General features: G+C 36.4%; 1 protein-coding gene across 5 annotated transcripts in view; it reads right to left on the reverse strand.

The window, feature by feature from the left end:
* The window catches only part of LOC110146094 (E3 ubiquitin-protein ligase UBR1), a 120408-nt gene that overhangs the window by 89993 nt on the left and 10984 nt on the right, over positions 1 to 19431 (reverse strand). For 4 of the 5 annotated variants that reach the window (XM_070469083.1, XM_070469084.1, XM_070469087.1 and 1 more), the window contains exons 2-3: positions 7282 to 7538; positions 4988 to 5066 (exon numbers count right to left, since the gene is read on the reverse strand). In XM_070469083.1, the coding sequence (XP_070325184.1) occupies positions 4988 to 5066; positions 7282 to 7538 (336 nt within the window). The remainder of the gene's footprint in view (positions 1 to 4987; positions 5067 to 7281; positions 7539 to 19431) is intronic. The other variant, XM_070469085.1, reaches the window with a different exon arrangement.

The following is a 19431-nucleotide window of genomic DNA, read 5'->3' on the forward strand; positions in this document are numbered from 1 at the left end:
ACATTGGTATATAACAAAGGTATATATGTATATGTTGCATTACTGGTTTATTACTATAAAACTAGAAACAATGTAACTACCTAGAAAAGAGGGATGGGTTAAGTATATAATGACATACTCCCACAAAGGAATACATGTAGCAATTAAGCAAGGCAAGAGTTATTATATGTAACAACACAGAACTATCTCCATGATACATTAAATTAAAAACAGGTTGCAGGGAATTCCCTCTTGGCCTAGTGGTTAGGATTCTAGGCTTTCACTGCCATGGCCTGGGTTCAATCCTTGATCAGGGAACTGAGATCCTGCAAGCTGTGCAGTGAGGCCAAAAAAAGGTTGCAAAACAAAGTACATAGTAGGATCCCATTTATACACACACACACACACACACACACACACGCACACACCTCCTAAACATATAAATATATATGTTTTTTTTTTCATTTATTTTTATTAGTTGGAGGCTAATTACTTTACAATATTGTAGTGGGTTTTGTCATACATTGACATGAATCAGCCATGGTTTTACATGTATTCCCCATCCCAATCCCCCCTAAATATATATGTTTATAAATACTTAAATAAAGATCTGTAGGGATGTGTACTAAATCGTGTTTAGTTTAACAAAGAAAGTATGATAGGGCAGAAATGCAACAATAATTTTTATTTGTATTATTCTGTATTATTTGAATTTTGAAAAAGTAAGTTTTATTGCACTGCCTAAATAAATAATTTTTTTAATGCTGTTGAATTTCAAAGACAATATATAAATTCTCATTACATAGGACTGATCTTAAGATAGACCCTGATTGTTATTTCTATAATTAAATCTTAGATATCAGCCCTGCCTATGATCCTAATACTTCCTATGATCTGCCCTTTTGATTCTAACACTGATTTCAACAACTGTCTATTGAAGGACTTCCATGGTGGTCCAGTGGTTAAGAATCTGAGCTTCTAGTGCAGGGGGTACCGGTTTGATCTCTGGCCAGAGAACGAAGATCCCACATGCTGCATGGAGTGGCCAAAAAACAAAAAAAAAGTAATGATCTTTAATAGTGGGTGTTTTTATTTATTTTGAGGGTAAAAATGCAGAGTTTACTGAAAAAAATTTTTTTAAAGAACATGCTTCAGTATATTCTCCTGTTTTTCATATTTACCTTTTTGTATGTATGTAAGAATGTTTACATGCTACTCTCTAAACAAATGTCAGTTACAGAGTAATACAGTGTTATCCACTACAGTCATCATGTTACATACCTTAGATTCTCAGACCTTATTTATCTTACTGTAGTTTTTTAATGAATTTGTTTTTAGTCACGCTGCGTCTTTGTCACTTGTCGCTGCACTTAGGCTCTCCATGTTGTAACAAGCGGGGACCGCGCTCCAGCTGCGCGGCACGGGCTTTCTCACTGCAGCTGCTTCTGTTGCTGCAGAGAACGGGGGCTCTGGGCGCACGGGCTTTAGCGGCTGCAGCACGTGGGCTCAGGAGTCGCCAGTGTGTAGGCTTAGCTGCACCGCAGCATGTGGACCCTTCCTGGACCAGGGATCAAAACCACATTGCCTGTGTGGGCAGCCAGATTCTTATCTACTGTACCACCAGGGAAGTGCCTTTACTGTAGCTTTTATTTTTAAGGGATAAACTACGGAAAAGCTGGATATCACAAAGAAGGGGCACATTACACACAGTAATCAAGCACAAATTTTTATCTCTGTTCTCAAAAAGGTTTTGTTTTTATGCTTCTACTTTACTTTCAGTTCTCATCTTAGATTCTACAAGATCATAGCAAAAAGTCTTTGGTGTGGGATAGCAATTTTACACAAAAGAGTCAGATCAAAAATTCAACTTGGGGTTCTTTGATATTAAATTAAAATTTATGTGAACATATGAACACATTTTTGGGGGGTGGGGGCTTCCCTGGTGGCTCAGACAGTAAAGAATCTGCCTGCAATGCAGGAGACCAGGGTTTGATCTCTGGGTCAGGAAGATCCCCTGGTGAAGGAAATGGCATCCCACTCTAGTATTCTTGCCTGGAAAATCCCATGGATGGAGGAGCCTGGCAAGCTACAGTCCATGGGGTCACCAAGAGTCGGACACGACTGAGCAACTTCACTTTCTTTCTTTTTTTTTTCCAAACATTTTTGTGCCTGTAAGTTAGATACTATCATGCAAACTGCCATGTCTGGTCCACAATCCTTTAAAATTTTCAACTCAAAGACAAATAGGAAAATTCAGTAAATTTTAACTTTCCAGATGCTCTCAGAAAGAGTAATAAAACACAGTTGGATAATCTATTTACCCCAAATGAATTACCTATGTGTGTTGTGAGGTAGCAATGAAAGACTATGATCTTCTATGGTGACAACACTCTCAATGCAGAAGCCTTCCCTCTTCACATCAAGAGTGTGAATAAGGGATGGAGAGTCACCTTTCATTATTTCATCAACTATTGGTGTTTTCACAATATTTTAAATGCCTGATTTCAATTTTACAACAATACCAATATTTATTCTGAAAGGTAATCACATGTTCCAAGTTGCAGAACTTCCAACACGTTCTCTAGGAATAATCTGCAGTTCTTTTTTTGTGGGGGCAGGGGAAGGTGTGGGGTGCGCTTCATGGCTTGCAGGATCTCAGGTCCCCAACCAGGGATTGAACCCAGCCCATGGCAGTGAAAGCGCTGAATCCTAACCAGTAGACCACCAGGGAACTTCCTAATTCACAGTTCTGAATCATACTTCAGAAAAAATATGCAGCAGTGCAGGATTTATTCCTACTCCATCACAGGTAATACTGCACAGATCTCTACAGTGAACTTTAAATTCTTCTGCTGTGAACTTTAAGATTGCTATGAAAGATGTACTTTGGGGAACACTGAGTATTCCATAAGGCAGCCATTAGCCTGATTTGAAATGAATCTTCAACATGGTAGAGCAGGTCTGGACAGAGACCCCATACCATCTCTGTGAGACAGCCCCACTCCGTCCACAGTGCTGGGGACAGCAAAAGTTGTTCTGCGCTGTTTTGTGCCTAAAGGTTTTTCTTGGTGCTTTCTTCACATAGTATCAGCTCTTGGGTCTGCATTTCCACTGTTATTCTTTTCTTCCCTTTCTCTGCAGCAAAACGTATTCCTTCTTATTTCTTCTAATCTTTTTTTTAAAGGCTTCATTTTTTTTTCTTTTATTGTGTTTTATTTTAAAAGAATATACACAATATATAGGTGAGTTAAAAAGTAGAATAATGAAGTGAACACCACTGATTCAGCATCTAACCCAGGAAAATATTAATACTGTTGCCAAGTTCCCTGTGTGAGCATCCGTTTGACATGGAGGTTATTGTTACCTGAATTGTATTTATTAGTCATTCCTCTGCTTTTCTTTAAAAATTTCACCACATCTAAGAGGTATTTCAGCAAGATTCTATCAATTATTCCCCCACCAAAAATCTTCTGTTCTTTACACACACTTTTGAAGGGTAGTATTTTTTAAAGCTTATAAACATAATTTTTTATTAGTTACACAATAGTCCATCCTCCTAATAACAAAAAGATCCCTGAGTAAGTTGTACACCCACCTTCTATAAGAAGAGCTCTGCAAAAACCTAAAGATGATAAACTTAAGGATGCTTCACAAAAGAGTGCTTTGTGGTGCAATGTAGACTGTAAGCTTTCAATACTGAAAGATAGCTTAGTGAAGAGGTTCCCAAATTTAAAAGACAAGTTTTACCAGTCAACAGAAAAAATCAGAAAAGGAAGGAAGGAGCTCTTCCACAGAGCTACATGTATGCAATTTAAAGACCTGCTTTTTAGCCTGAGATTATCCTACTTCCTTGGAATTAAATTTTCTTTTTCTTCATAAAACTATAGGAGATGGTAAGGATATTTTGGTTGCTGTTCATGTGCTCTTTTTAAAATTAAAATTGAACTTATTTAGCCAAATAAAAATTTGTAAACCCTATGTCTTACCCAAAGTCTTCTGAAATTGTACTGGCCCACAGAATCCCAAAGCTTGGCAACCTCACTAAGACCACAATGTAATACTATTCTATACGTACCAGATTGGCCAAAATTTTAAAAGTTGGCAACACAAAATCTTGCAAGAATGTGGAGCCGTAGGAACTTCCATTTACTGCTGAAGAACTTACAAATTGGTATAACCACTTTGGAAAACAGTCTGACATTATCCACTATGACTTAAGATATACTCTAAAACTCAGCAGTTCTATTCCAGATATACACCCTTGACAAACTACTGTACATGTGTACCAAAATACACAAATAAAAATGTTCACAGGAAAATTGTTTTAATTCAGTAATAGTCCAAAATTGGAAACAATCTACATATCCATAATAAATAATAATATATAATATATAATAAATAATAAAGACAATGTGGGTTATCAAACACTATAAGGTAAATGGACAAAGCATATACATATATACATACACACACACACACACAAACACACATATACATACACATAATGCTGAGTGAAAGCTACTCAACAAAAGAAAGGTACAGAATGACTCCATCTATACAGAATTCAAAAACAGATGGAACTATTGAATATGATTTGGGTGATAAGCTAAAAGGAAAATGAAGTAAACTGTTATCACAAAACACAGAAGAGAGGTTATATCATAAAGTGGAAGAGAAGGATGGTGATCCAAAAGGAGGCTCCTGAGAGCTGGCCATGTTTCATTTCTTGACCTAAGGAGTGGTTAGAAAGGTGTTCACTTTATAGTTATTCTTTAAGCTGTTAATATGCTTTATACAATCTTTTGTATAAAAGTGATGTACTTAAGAAAAAAAATTGTAAGGGGCTACCTCTTGAGGTAGCAGATGCTCCATCACATATGTTTAACTAGAGCTAAAGGTTCACACATCAGATGTGTTACAGCAGGAACTCAAGTACTCATCAGGAATTTGGACTAGCTGGCCATCAGTCTCCTGCCAATCAAGAGATTTTATGCATCTATTTCCATACCTTGTAACGATGATTTTTATGAACACTATTCTGGAAGCAGTCCATACAGAGTACACATGTTGGATCAATTGCACAGTCCCTGAAAAAGATTAAAAATCAGGTGCCAAAATTTAGATGACTCCCATTGATGCTCAAGGTATAATGATGATATAATGTGAATCAATTTCCTATATGATACACACACTGTTTATGAAAATACTTTAAAAATTGAATTCCAAATAATGTTGGCCTCTTTCTGGCCATATTTGAATGTATGTTTGGATGTTTGGTTTTGTTTCCTAAACTATCCTCATTCCTTTGAGCTTTCACCTGGTTTCAAACTATTAAATTACACTTCAAAATTAGTTTTCTGGTGCGTGATTTGGCAACTCATACACCAAAATTAGTTTTCTGAAAAAGTGATCAGTTTTTCTTCACTCTCTGCATCATCTTCTCCTATTACAGTTACAAATGTATTTTACAGGCACTGATTGTTCACTGGTAAATGAGGCTTGGTTAAAGACAAAATTCCTTAGAATGTAAGCAACATAAGGGAAAGGATTTTATTTTGTATAATGATATGTCTCAAGCATGTAGAGTAGTGCCTGGCACATGATAAATATTCGATGAATATTTATTGAATAAATTAAATACAATTAATAAATTGAATTTTATTCTTCCTTAATAAAAACTTTTAAAATGTAAAATTTTATTTAATACTTTTAGGGAAACTGACAATAATATAAACAAGTGCAAAATTAATTTTTAAAATATTTATTTAGAAAAGTTGAAGCAATGGAATTGGGCAATGTTAAAACTGAACTTTTAAACACTAATAAGTAAAGACTGACTAATAACAGTCTCTAAAATATATATGATCTACTAACCTATTCACAGCAGGATTTCCAAACCTCAGCACTACTGACATTTTAAACTGAATAATTATTTCCTGGGGATACAGGAGACTGTCCTGTGTACCATAGGATGGTTAAGCAGCAACCTGGCCTCTATCCACTAGATGTTAGTACCATCTCCCTAGTTGTGATAGTTAAAATTGCCTCCAGGACCGTTTTGGATAAATGAGGTCTACAAGTGTCTTCGACTACACTTTAGTTGAAACTGACTGGGCTTCAGCTAAAAGTACTTAACAAGATAAATGAAACTGCTATATAGCAAAATGGTATACAAAATATAAAAGTTGAATTTTCCCTGGGAAAAGAAGAGAATAAAGAAATGCAGTATGTTCTAAACAACTGTTGTGTGTGCTCAGTCACTCAGTTGTGTCTGACTCTTTGTGACCCCATGGACTGCTAGGCTCCCCTGTCCATGGGGATTCTCCAGGCAAGAAACTGGAGTGGGTTGCCATCCCATCTTCCAAGGGATCTTCCCAACCCAGGGATTGACCCCAGGTCTCCCACATTGCAGGCGGATTCTTTACCAGCTGAGCTACTATACACAAATCAGTCAAATCCAGAATTACATTGAAGCAAAAAGTAATTCTCTGTATTTATAAAATCTAAGGATTCACATTCCTAACCTAAACAACTACTAATAAAAGAAAAAAAAAAACAAACACCCAAAACCCTAAAAATGTGCTTAAGATCTAAAAGTTAAAAAGTTTCAGGCAAGAGTAGAAAATAAAAAAGTTCTCTATGTTACCATGCGGCTTAAGTCCTTTCACAAAAGGCAAAAAGCCTAAAGCCGTTTCCAGTTTCCCTACCACTGACCTCTTCTATCCAATTAAGTTACAAATGCTCCAACAGGTTCTTTGATACCAAATGTCACTTGGTGGCAAAAAAACAACCTGAAATGACAAGGGACCATAGATTTTATTTATACCACTTGCTGTGAATAGTCATAGATTTCTTATAGAAATGCTGTGTTTGGTTATAGGATCCTGCCCTAACTCTACTGGGGAAGTATTCAGAATTCTGAAATACATGTGGCACCAAGAGTTTCAGATAAGGGTGTATGGACTACATTACAAACAAGGCAAAAATCAATCACTTATATACTTTCAGAGAACAAGAAGAAAAGTGAGAGAATTGTGCAAGTCATATATTCAAAAATAAGCTGTACTAGCAAAAACAAACTTATAAATGGGTAATCAGTTCAGTTCAGTTCAGTCGCTCAGTCATGTTCGACTTTGCGACCCCATGAATCACAGCACGCCAGGCCTCCCTGTCCAAGGAAGTTAATTAAGAAGAATTAAATACAACTAGCAACTAGCAATACACCAAGAAAGGTACATCATAAAATAGGCACAGAATATCAAGCTGTAATTACAACCAATCCTGTACATTTCTAAATCTTACCTACAAGAATATGTTGTCTCTCCACTTTTGAAAACCTTCCCACAAAGCTGAAATGCTCCACTGTGCTTCAGTTTCTCTAAGCAAATATCTGGATCTTCTCCAAATAAGTACCATTCCAGTGGAGTGAATATTGACCTCTGTATGCTCTCCTCCTGCTTTTCCAAATCTGGGTCCATTTCAGCAAAATAAATTTCAGGCACCACTTGTGCCAAATAGTTCAAGAAAGTAGTATAAAAATCAATCTGCTGATCCCACCACTGAAAAACAAAACAAAACAAAACAAAAATTAAACTTTGTTACAAGTTCCTTCTTAAAGATCTAGAAGCACCAGTAATGGTACAGGTAATGGCATAATTCTGTAGCTTCAGAGAAAGTGATTTACAGTATATTCTTATTTTACCCTTCACCAATACAAAAGGAACTGTAGTGCTGGATAAGACTCTTGAGAGTCCCCTGGACAGCAAGGAGGTCAAACCAGTCAATCCTAAAGGAAATCAACCCTGAATATTCATTAGAAAGATTGATGCTGAGGCTCTGATACTTTGGCCACCTGATGTGAAGAGCCAACTCATTGGAAAAGACCTTGATGCTGGGAAAGATTGAGGGCAGGAAAAGAATCGGGCTACAGAGGATGAAATGGTTGGATGGCATCATCGATTCAATGGACATAAGCTTGAGCAAACTCCAGAAGACAGTGAAGAAGACGGAAGCCTGGCACGCTGTAGTCCATGGGGTTGCAAATACAAAAGGAAAGTAGGTGATTTTTTTTTCAAGAAGGACTTGGAAATAAGTGGTTGTTCACATATAGAAAAAAGAAGTGCAGCTATAGCAGATGAGAATTACTCTTCCCTGCTGAAGTGGCCAACTCCTGGTGTGTGAAGGTGATTCCATTATCAGTAGAGGATTTAGCGATAAAGTGTTCCCTATAGCAGTAGTTTAATTATTCTATTTTTTCTTCCAGTTTTGTTGAGATATAATTGACATACAGCACTTAATGAGTTTAAAGTGTACAACATAATTATCTAACTTACATACATCATGAAATGATTACCACAACAGCTTTAGTGAATATCCATCATCTCACACAGATATAAAATTAAATGAATGGGAAAAAAATGATTTTTTCCATGTGATGAGAACTCTTAGGATTTACTCTCTAATAGTTTAATTATTTAAAGGAACCATAGCATTTAAAGAGAGCTCAAAATGAATGAGTGCCAGAGTTTTAGAACACAAAAAGCACTTACCATAAAACAAAAAGAAAAGATAAATCAACTTAAGAAAAAAAACAACAACAAACTTTCTGCTCTTCAAAAGAAACTGTCACAGGTGGCTTTTTGCCATGTTTATTTGCACAGGAAAACAGGTCAACATCATTAAATCATTAGAGAAATACAAATTAAAATGGCAGTGAGATATCCCTATAAAACCTATTAAAGTGTAAGTAAAAAAAAAAATAAAAATTTGGCAATACCAAATATCAACACAAATGTACAAAACTTGAAAGGAAAGGGACTCAAAATGTTATACCTCCACTTTACGAAACAGTTCAGCAGTTTCTCACAAAGTTAAACATATACTTAACATCTGACCCAGCAATCAAATTCCTAGTTATCTACCCAAGAAATAAAAACTTATGTTCACAAAACACTTACACTTGAAAGTTATAGCAGCTTTATTCATAATTGCCCCCAAACAAGAAATGACTCAGTTGTCCTTCAACTGGTGAATTATAAACAGTTTGTACATCCAAACCACAGAATATTTAGCATACTCCTTTATTGCTCAGCAATAAAAGGACTGAATTATCAATACGTGCAACATCAAAAGATATACCCATTTGAATGAAGAGTTCCAAAGAATAGCAAAGAGAGATAAGAAAGCCTTCCTCAGTAATCAATGCAAAGAAACAGAGGAAAACAATAGAATGGGAAAGACTAGAGATCTTCTTAAGAAAATTAGAAATACCAAGGGAACATTTCAGGCAAAGATGGGCATAATAAAAGACAGAAATGGTATGGACCTAACAGAAGCAGAGGAAGAGATGGCAAGAATACACAGAAGAACTGTACAAAAAAGATCTTCACGACCTACATAATCAGTCCTGAATATTCATTGGAAGGACTGATGCTGAAGCTGAAACTCCAATACTTTGGCCACCTGATGCGAAGAACTGACTCATTTGATGCTGGGAAAGATTGAAGGTGGGACGAGAAAGGAACGACAGAGGATGAGATGGTTGCGATGGCATCATTGACTCAATGGACCTGAGTGTGAATAGACTCTGGGAGTTGGTGATGGACAGGGAGCCCTGGTGTGTTGCAGTCCAGCGAGTTGCAAAGAGTTGGACATGACTGAGTGACTGAACTGAACTGAATTAAATTAATTTTGTTCATTTGAAATGGGTTGGCTTTCTGGTTTTATTAGTATTTCATGTTTTATATTTACATAAGAACCATACAAGGCATTTATACTAGTTTTATATTTGTTGATAAAGGTCCGTATCATCAAAGCTGTGATTTTTCCAGTAGTCATGTGCGAATGTAAGAGTTGGACCACAAGGAAGGATGGGTACCAAAGAAATGATGCTTTCAAATTGTGGTGTTGAAGAAGACTCTTGAAGAGTCCCTTGGACAGCAAGATCAAACCAGTCAATCTTAAAGGAAATCAACCCTGAATAGCTATTGGAAGGACTGATGTTGAAGGTGAAGCGCCAATACTTTGGTGAAGAGCCAGCTCACTGGAAAAGACGCTGATGCTGGGAAAGATTGAAGGCAAAAGGAGAAGAGGGTGACAGAGAATGAGATGGTTGGATAGCATCACTGAGTCAATGGATGTGACCTTGGGCAAACTTGGGGAGATAGTGAGGGACAGGGAGGCCTGGTGTGCTACAGTCAATGGGGTCACAAAGAACTGGACATGACTTAGAGACTAAACAACAATATTCTAAATTAAAAAAATTTTTTTTAAAGGCTATGTACTATATAAATCCATTTATATAACATTCCAGAAAAGGCAAAACTACTAGAGATAGAGGATAGCACAGTGGTCGCAAGAGACTGACAACAAAGTGGCAGCAACATAAATTCTGAGGGCAACAGAACTGCTCTGCAGTATCTGTATCATGGCAATGGCTACACAACTGTGGGCAACTCTCAAAATCACAGAACTGTACAATAAAAAGTTATTTATGTAAATTTTCATGGAGAATAAAAAATAATATGGTTTGAAAGATGAAAAGGTTTGAAAGAAGGTTTGAAATATGGTTTGAAAGATGAAAATTGAGACAAATATCTGCAATAATACACTAAATACTTCTCTTCCAAAGATCAAGGATGAGGCAAAGATGTTTGTTCTCTTCTATTCATTATAATACTAGAGGTCATAGCCAGTGAAATAAAACAAGAAAAATAAAAGGCATGGTGATTGGAAAAGAAGAGATAAAAACTGTTTCTATTCACATACAATATGATTACTCTTCATAAAAAAATTCTGAGAAATCAATTAAAAAACAGACATGAGTTTCCCTGGTGGCTCAGTGGTAAAGAATCCGCCTTCCAGTGCAGGAGACACGGGTTTGATCCCCAATCTGGGAAGATCCCACATGCTGCAGAGCAACTCAGCCCATGCCCTGGAGCCGAGGAACCACAAAAGAAGCCACCACAATGAGAAGCCAGCGCACCACAACTAGAGGGCAGCACTCTCTCCCCACAACTAGAGAAAAGCCCGTGTGGCAACAAATATCCAGCACAGCCAAAAATAAAATAATATATAAGACTATTAAAACAGACACACACAGACTTCCCTGGTGGTAACAGAGGTTAAGAATCTACCTGCCAATGGAAGAGACACAGGTTCGAGGGAAGATTCCATATGCTGTGGGGCAACTAAGCCTGCGTACCCAAATACTGAGCCCATGCTCCACAACGAGAGAAGCCACCACAATGAGAAGCTCATAAGCTGCAAGAAGAATAGCCCCCGTTGCCGCAACTAGAGAGAGCCCACGCACAGCAACAAATACCCAGTGTAGAAAAAAAAGTAAGAACTGTAAGTGAACTAAGCAAGCTCATTAGATGTAAGATCAACACATAAAAATCAACTGTATTTCTATATACTAGTGACAAACAATTGGAAAATGAAAATTTTAAAAACAGCATTGACAGTAGCATCAAAAAAACACTTGGCAATTAGTTTATATTGAAAACTACAAAACATTATTGAGAAAAATTTGCAAAATATCTTAAAAGATGAAGAGTTGCATCATGTTCATTGTTTACAAGATTCAATATTTTTAAAAGGTCTATACATCCTAACTGAACTACAGATTCTACACAATCCCAGCAAGCTTTCTGGTAGAAATTAACAAGCTAATTCTAAAATGAATATGGAGGTAATTCCCTCATGGTCCAGTGGTTAGAACTTGGCATTTTCACTGCCATGGTCCAGGTTCAATCCCTTGTTGAGGAACTAAAATCCTACAAGCTGCGCATGGTAGCCAAAAACAAAAGGAATGTAAAGGACATATCTACTACTGTGGGCAGGAATCCCTTAGAAGAAATGGAGCAGCCATCACAGTCAACAAAAGGGTCCAAAATGCAGTACTTGGATACAATCTCAAAAATGACAGAATGATCTCTGTTCATTTCCAAGGCAAACCATTCAATATCACAGTAATCCAAGTCTATGCCCTGACCAGTAACGCTGAAGAAGCTGAAGTTGAACAGTTCTATGAAGACCTACAAGACCTTCTAGAAATAACCCAAAAAAGATGTCCTTTTCATTAATAGGGGACAGGAATGCAAAAGGAGGAAGTCAAGAAATACCTGGAGTAATAGGCAAATTTGGCCTTGGAGTACAGAATGAAGCAGAGCAAAGGCTAATAAGAGTTCTGCCAAGAGAACTCACTGGTCATAGCAAACGCCCTCTTCCAACAACACAACAGAAGACTCTACACATGGACATCACCAGATGGTTGACACCAAAATCAGACTGATTATATCCTTTGCAGCCAAAGATGGAGAAGCTCTATACAATCAGCAAACACAAGACAGGGAGCTGACTATGGCTCAGATCATGAACTCCTTATTGCTAAGTTAGACTGAAACTGAAGAAAGTGGAGAAAACCACTAGACCACTCAGGTATAACCTAAACCAAATCCCTTATGACTATATAGTGGAAGTGAGAAATAGATTTAAAGGACTAGATCTGATAGACAGAGTGCCTCATGAACTATGGACGGAGGTTCATGACATTGTACAGGAGACAGGAATCAAGACCATCCCCAAGAAAAAGAAATGCAATAAAGCAAAATGGCTACTGACAAGGCCATACAAATAGCTGTGAAAAGAAGAGAAGTGAAAAGCAAAGTAGAAAAGGAAAGATATATCCATTTGAATGCAGAGTTCCAAAGAACACAAAGGAGAGATAAGAAAGCCTTCCTCAGCAATCAATGCAAAGAAATAGAGGAAAACAATAGAATGGGAAAGACTAGAGATCTCCTCAAGAAAATTAGAAATACCAAGGGAACATTTCATGCAAAGATGGGCTCAATAAAGGACAGAAATGGTATGGACCTAACAGAAGCAGAAGATATTAAGAAGAGGTGGCCAGAATACACTGAAGAACTATACAAAAAAGATCTTCATGACCCAGATAATCACGATGGTGTGATCACCAACCTATAGCCAGACATCCTGGAATGTGAAGTGAAGTGGGCCTTAGGAAGCATCACTACGAAAAAAGCTAGTGGAGGTGATGGAATTCCAGTTGAGCTCTTTCAAATCCTAAAAGACGATGCCGTGAAAGTGCTGCACTCAATATGACAGCAAATTTGGGAAATTCAGCAGTGGCCAAAGGACTGGAAAAGGTCAGTTTTCATCCAATCCCAAAGAAAGGCAATGCCAAAGAATGCTCAAACTACTGCACAAATGCACTCATCTCACACGCTAGTAAAGTAATGCTCAAAATTCTCCAAGCCTGGTTTCAACAGTACGTGAACCGTGAACTTCCAGATGTTCAAACTGGATTTGGAAAACGCAGAGGAACCAGAGAGCAAATCACCAACATCCGCTGGATTATTGAAAAAGCAAGAGAGTTCCAGAAAACATCTATTTCTGCTTTATTGACTATGCCAAAGCCTTTGACTGTGTAAATCACAATAAACTGTGGAAAATTCTTAAAGAGATGGGAATACCAGACCACCTTACCTGCCTCTCGAGATGTCTGTATGCAGGTCAAGAATCAACAGTTAGAACAGGACATGAAACAACAGACTGGTTCCAAATTGGAAAAGGAGTACATCAAGGCTGTATATTGTCACTCTGCTTATTTAACTTATATGCAGAGTACATCAGGAGAAACACTGGGCTGGATGAAGCACAAGCTGGAATCAAGACTGCCGGGAGAAATATCAATAACCTCAGATATGCAGATGACACAACCCTTATGGCAGAGAGTGAAGAGGAACTAAAGAGTCTCTTGATGAAAGTGAAAGAGGAGAGTGAAAAAGTTGGCTTAAAACTCAATATTCAGAAAACTAAGATCATGACATCTGGTCCCATCACTTCATGGCAAATAGATGGGGAAACAGTGGAAACAGTGGCAGACTATTTTTCTGGGCTCCAAAATCACTGCAGATGGTGATTGTAGCCATGAAATTAAAAGACGCTTACTCCTTGGAAGGAAAGTTATGACCAACCTAGATAGCATATTGAAAAGCAGAGACATTACTTTGCCAACAAAGGTCCATCTAGTCAAGGCTATGGTTTTTCCAGTATTGATGTGAGAGTTGGACTATAAAGAAAACTGAGCACAGAAAAACTGATGCTTTTGAACTGTGGTGTTGGAGAAGACTCTTGAGAGTTCCTTGGACTGCAAGGACATCCAACCAGTCCATTCAAAAGGAAATGAGTCCTGGGTGTTCATTGGAAGGATTGATGTTGAAGTTGAAACTCCACCTGATGTGAAGAGCTAACTCATTTGAAAAGACCCTGATGCTGGGAAAGATTGAAGGCAGGAGGAGAAGGTGACGGCAGAGGATGAGATGGTTGGATGGCATCACCGACTCAATGGACAGGGGTTTGGGTGGACTCCGGGAGTTGGTGATGGATAGGGAGGCCTGCTGTGCTGCGGTTCATGGGGTCACAAAGAGTTGGACATGATCGAGTGACTGAACTGAACCGAAAGGACTTAGAAGGAGACTTAACAGTAGCTGATTTTAGGACTTACTGTAAAGATATACTAATAGTGTGGAATTAGCACTGGTGTATATATATATTTATCAATGGAATTAAGACAGTTTAAAAATGAATCCACAAATGTATGTAAAATGAAGGCGAAAGTTGCTCAGTCGCGTCCGACTCTTTGCGACCCCATAGTCCATGGGAATTCTCCAGGCCACAATACTGGAGTGGGTAGCCTCTCCCTCCTCCAGGGGATATTCCCAACCCAGGGATCAAACCCAGGTCTCCCACGTTGCAGGCGGATTCTTTACCAGCTGAGCCACAAGGGAAGCCCAAGAATACTGGAGTGGGTTGTCAACTGAATTTTTAAAAAAGGAAACCAACATAGTTCAAAAAAGACAGCAATTTTCAAAAATGGTGCAGGAGTAATTAGATATCCTAACTGAAAAAATTAACTTCAACCCATACTTCACACCATACACAAAAATTAATTTGAAATCAATCACAGATTTAAATGTAATAACTAAAACTGTAAAATATCTTGACAAAAACATTGAAGAAAACTCTTTGACATCCTCTGGGAGGGCAAAGATTTCTTGGACAGGGCACAAAAAGCACTAAGCATGAAAAAAAAAAAATGGATAAAACAGAATTAATCAAAGTTAAAACTTTCTGTTCCTCAAAATAAACATGAATAACTGGTATCCAGTTTTGCTACTCACTGTGCGTTTTTTCAAATTTTCATACAATCAAACTGTGAAAGAGAAATTTTAGAGCAGATATATATTAAAATGCACATGTCCCTACTTCTTAAATTGAGCTACCACTTCTATGAAATTACATAGAAATAGGAGGCAACTATGAAGTATATTTATCATATACTAACCCAACTTGCCAACAGACGATAGATCACCCACCCACAGCTATCTACATAGCTGAAGTCCTGGCCCTTTTAGCACAGGAATATCCTGATCCCAAGAAGTAAGACTGACTATTCAAGCCATTGGGTAGTGTTACTGAAGCGAAAACTACCAAGGGAAATGCAAGAATCCTAGAAGAAATAATAGGTGTGGAAAACTAGGACTCTTCAGTCTTTAAAAACAAAGGCTAGATAACGTTTATAAAATCATGAAGAGTTCCGACAGGGTGAACACATACTTGTTCACTATATCTTAGAGTAAGTAACAGGTGCCCCTTTGAAGTGTTAAAAAACAATTTTCAGGACAAAGAAAAAGAATCAGAAATCTATTCAACTATGATAAACTCATAAAACTTGTCTAAGGAACAAGTGCTCAGGGCTTGTGCACTGGGAAGACCCAGAGGGATGGGATGGAGAGGGGGGCGGGAGGGGGGATTGGGATGGGGAACACATGTAAATCCATGGCTGATTCATGTCAATGTATGGCAAAAACCACTACGATATTGTAAAGTAGTTAGCCTCCAACTAATAAAAATAAATGGGGAAAAAAAAAAAGGAACTGTAATATATTTTCCTATAGAAATAATGGTAGTTGAGTTTACAGTTCAATTTAAAAAAAAAAAACTTGTCTAAGCAGTTTTATAAGCTGACATACAATTAGAATTAATCATTAACAGGGGAAAGGCATAAATCGAGAGACTGTAACTGTACTATATTCATAAAGTAGGTAACAAATAAGAACCTACTGTATAGCACAGGGAACTCTACTCAGTACTCTGTTACTGCCTATATGGGAAAAGAATCTAAAGAGACTGGATATATGTGCATGTGTGTGTGTGTATGTGTGTATATATATGTACATAAAACTGATTCACTTTGTGTACACCTGAAACTAACACATTATAAATCAACCATACTCCAATAAAAATTTTTTTTAAAAAAGAATTTACATAAAGTTCCATCACAAGTAACTAAGGAAAGTTACAGATATTTGATCATACATAAGGCTGAGTTTGCTCTCCTGAAGCTCAATATGCCTCCATAAGTTCAACTCTATAAAACTTTATGCAAAACATATTATATTAGAATTAGGTATTATTGTAGGAATTAAATTAGCCTGTCCTCTCAGAAGGACAATTTTAATAATTATTAAAATTTTTAATGTATATAAACTTTGACTCAGAAATTCCCACATCTGAGGAATTTGTTCAGATTCTGAGGAATCTGTTCCTCAGATAAACTCAAATATGTAAAAAGAAATATATACAAGTATTTTATTTGCAGGATTATAATAATAAAAGGCTAGAAACAACTTAAATGTGCCATAACAAGAGTTGAATAAATCATGGCACATAAATTCAAAGCAGCCATTATAGAAAAGGGAGGGGGCACAGGTTTAAATGTACTAATATAAAACATTCTTCAAGCTATATGGTTAAATAAAAAGCAAACAGTACAAAACAGTGAATATCATATGCTACCATTTGTAAAGAAAGACATGAAGAGAAGGAGATGTATCAGTATATGCTTACACACGAGTAGACAATCTCTGAAAGGGTTCAAAATACATTGTTAATGGCAGAAATAGGCCTCTGTTTGTTTTTCACTGTATAAACATTTTTACTATTTCATTTTTTTTTACCATACGTATTATCTATCAAAAATCATTTTAAAGTTTTTTCAATCCACACATTTCATGTACAAAGTTATTCATAACAGGAAAAAAATCTGAATGTCTATCAATAAGGGAATAGTTTAAAGAAATGGTAGAATCTATCATTTAACCAGACCTACTCAACTGTAAAAATATATATATATATATTCCATTGTGTCCACTATATCACTTGTAACTGTGAAAAAACAAAGTCCACCCAAATGTTTATCAATAAAGGGCATATCCACAGTATTATATGCAGTCAGAACGTCAAAAAATACTGTAGACTGAAAAAAGCAAGTTTAAAATAATATAACTTCATTTTTGTAAAAGCAAAAACAACCTCTAGATGATATTTATACATTTCTACACATTTGAGTTTCCTAATTCAACATGTACATATATGTAGAGATATATTTATATATCTGTATAGATACATGTATCATTAAGTTTCCTAAACACAGAATAAGTGTCTAGAAAGAGAAACATCAAATTGTTAACAGTGGTTATATGGAGAAAAGAACTGAGGGAAAGGTCTCAGAATTTTCACTTTTTACTTTAAACAATGTTATACTGTTTGACCTTGTTTGAGAAGTGTCAATAATGCAATCAAGAGTGGGGGGGGGGGACTCTAAAAAACCATAGGAGATACATCCATTAAAATGATGCCAAAAAGTCTCAAAGCGTGTCCCTTTAAGATACTTATTAAGAACAAAGGGAAAAGGCAGTAACTATAGAGAAACCTTGCAGATACCAATTTAACCAAGTGATTAAGATAAATATCACCAGTAATAAGAAATATTGATATCAAGAATCCCTTAATATGATATACTGAGAAGGATATGGTACCATTTTTATGTTACTCTTGCCAAAAACATACCCTCCTTCCAAACATAAGAGAATATCCAACCCCAACTGGGAACATTGTGCAAAGTAACTGCTCAATATTCTTGAGCAGTCTTGCTGAGGTCATTAAAAATAAGGAAAAATCAAGACACTGTTACAAGCTGAAAGGAGACTATGGAGAAACTGAGACACTGTTACATACTGGATGAAACAAACAGGTGAGAGGTAAGGTGGGAACCTTGATAGGATCCTGGAACAGAAGAAGGACATTAGTAGGAAAACTGGTAAAATTGGAATAAGGACTGTGTTTAGTTCGTAGAAATATTAACTTCCTAACCCTAACAACTGTACTATTTTATGTGAGATGCTAGCATTAGGGGATGCAGGGGTTAAGGATATAATGGAACTGCCTGTGCTATTTTTGTAAGTTTTCTTAAAGTCTAAAATGAGTTCAAAATAAGAAGTTTGAAAAAGAGAGATGATATTGAAGATGTCTATTTCCACCTAGTGGAAAGACAGTAAAGATATACAGTACAATAAAGTAGGTTACAAAGTAGTATGTATAAAATCTCTTTTGATTATATACTATATATATTATGGGAAAAAATTTAGTAGGAATATATACCAAAATGTTAACAGTAGTGAGTAGTGGGATTTTAGCATATTTTCATGGGATTTGTATGTTTGCTTACCTAATAACAATAAAATATTTACAGCGATTCCATATTTTGGGAGCAATTTTTTAATTATAAAATTAAAAATATTTTACTGAGACCTTTTTTAAAAAAACCAACTATACCTTCCAATATTCTAACTTCAATTTTTATATGGTACTCACAAACCAATAACTCATATTTGCATACTTGACAATAACTGTGGCTAGAAGATTTAACATTCTATGTTGTACCTGAAATTCTTTTCTTCAAAGAGCATTTTTTAAAAAATTCTCTAAATATTTAGTACTATACACCAAAAACCTTTTTCTGTCCTATCTAATTATGGAAGGCACAGAACTAGTTTCTAATCTAGTTTTCAAGAATGTTTTTAAGAACATGAGAAACTTGAGAATCACCAAAAACCTCAGGGATCTATTCTGGTTCAATTCCTTCATTTAAAACTGAGTTATAAGGAAAAAGTAAACTGGCTTGTCCAAGACTGAATACTAACTATCAGGGTCAGAAACAGAAGTTCTGGGTATCCTGACTCTCAGAGTTCAGTGCTCATTCTACTTAATCAAATATAAATACATAATTCATTTAAATTTACCCATAAGACTTGATCAATTTCACTTTAATAGTAAAACAAAAAAAAGCTTTGCCTTCTTTTTAAAATTTCCCTCTAAATAAAACCTCTTTAGTTAACAAATGCCTAACATTTATGGATACCTCTAAATGTTCTTAAATTTTATGTCATTACACATCTCAGTCTGAGGAACTAACACTGTAAAATGCTATCATTATGGAATTGGCTGATTTGGACAGAACGTCTGGGTGTTGATGCCTTCAACATCTTCTCCACTGACTTTACCACTAGCTCTCTATCCTTCTAC

The sequence above is a fragment of the Odocoileus virginianus genome, chromosome 6, assembly GCF_023699985.2.
Source record: "Odocoileus virginianus isolate 20LAN1187 ecotype Illinois chromosome 6, Ovbor_1.2, whole genome shotgun sequence".
NCBI classification, from domain to species: domain Eukaryota; kingdom Metazoa; phylum Chordata; class Mammalia; order Artiodactyla; family Cervidae; genus Odocoileus; species Odocoileus virginianus.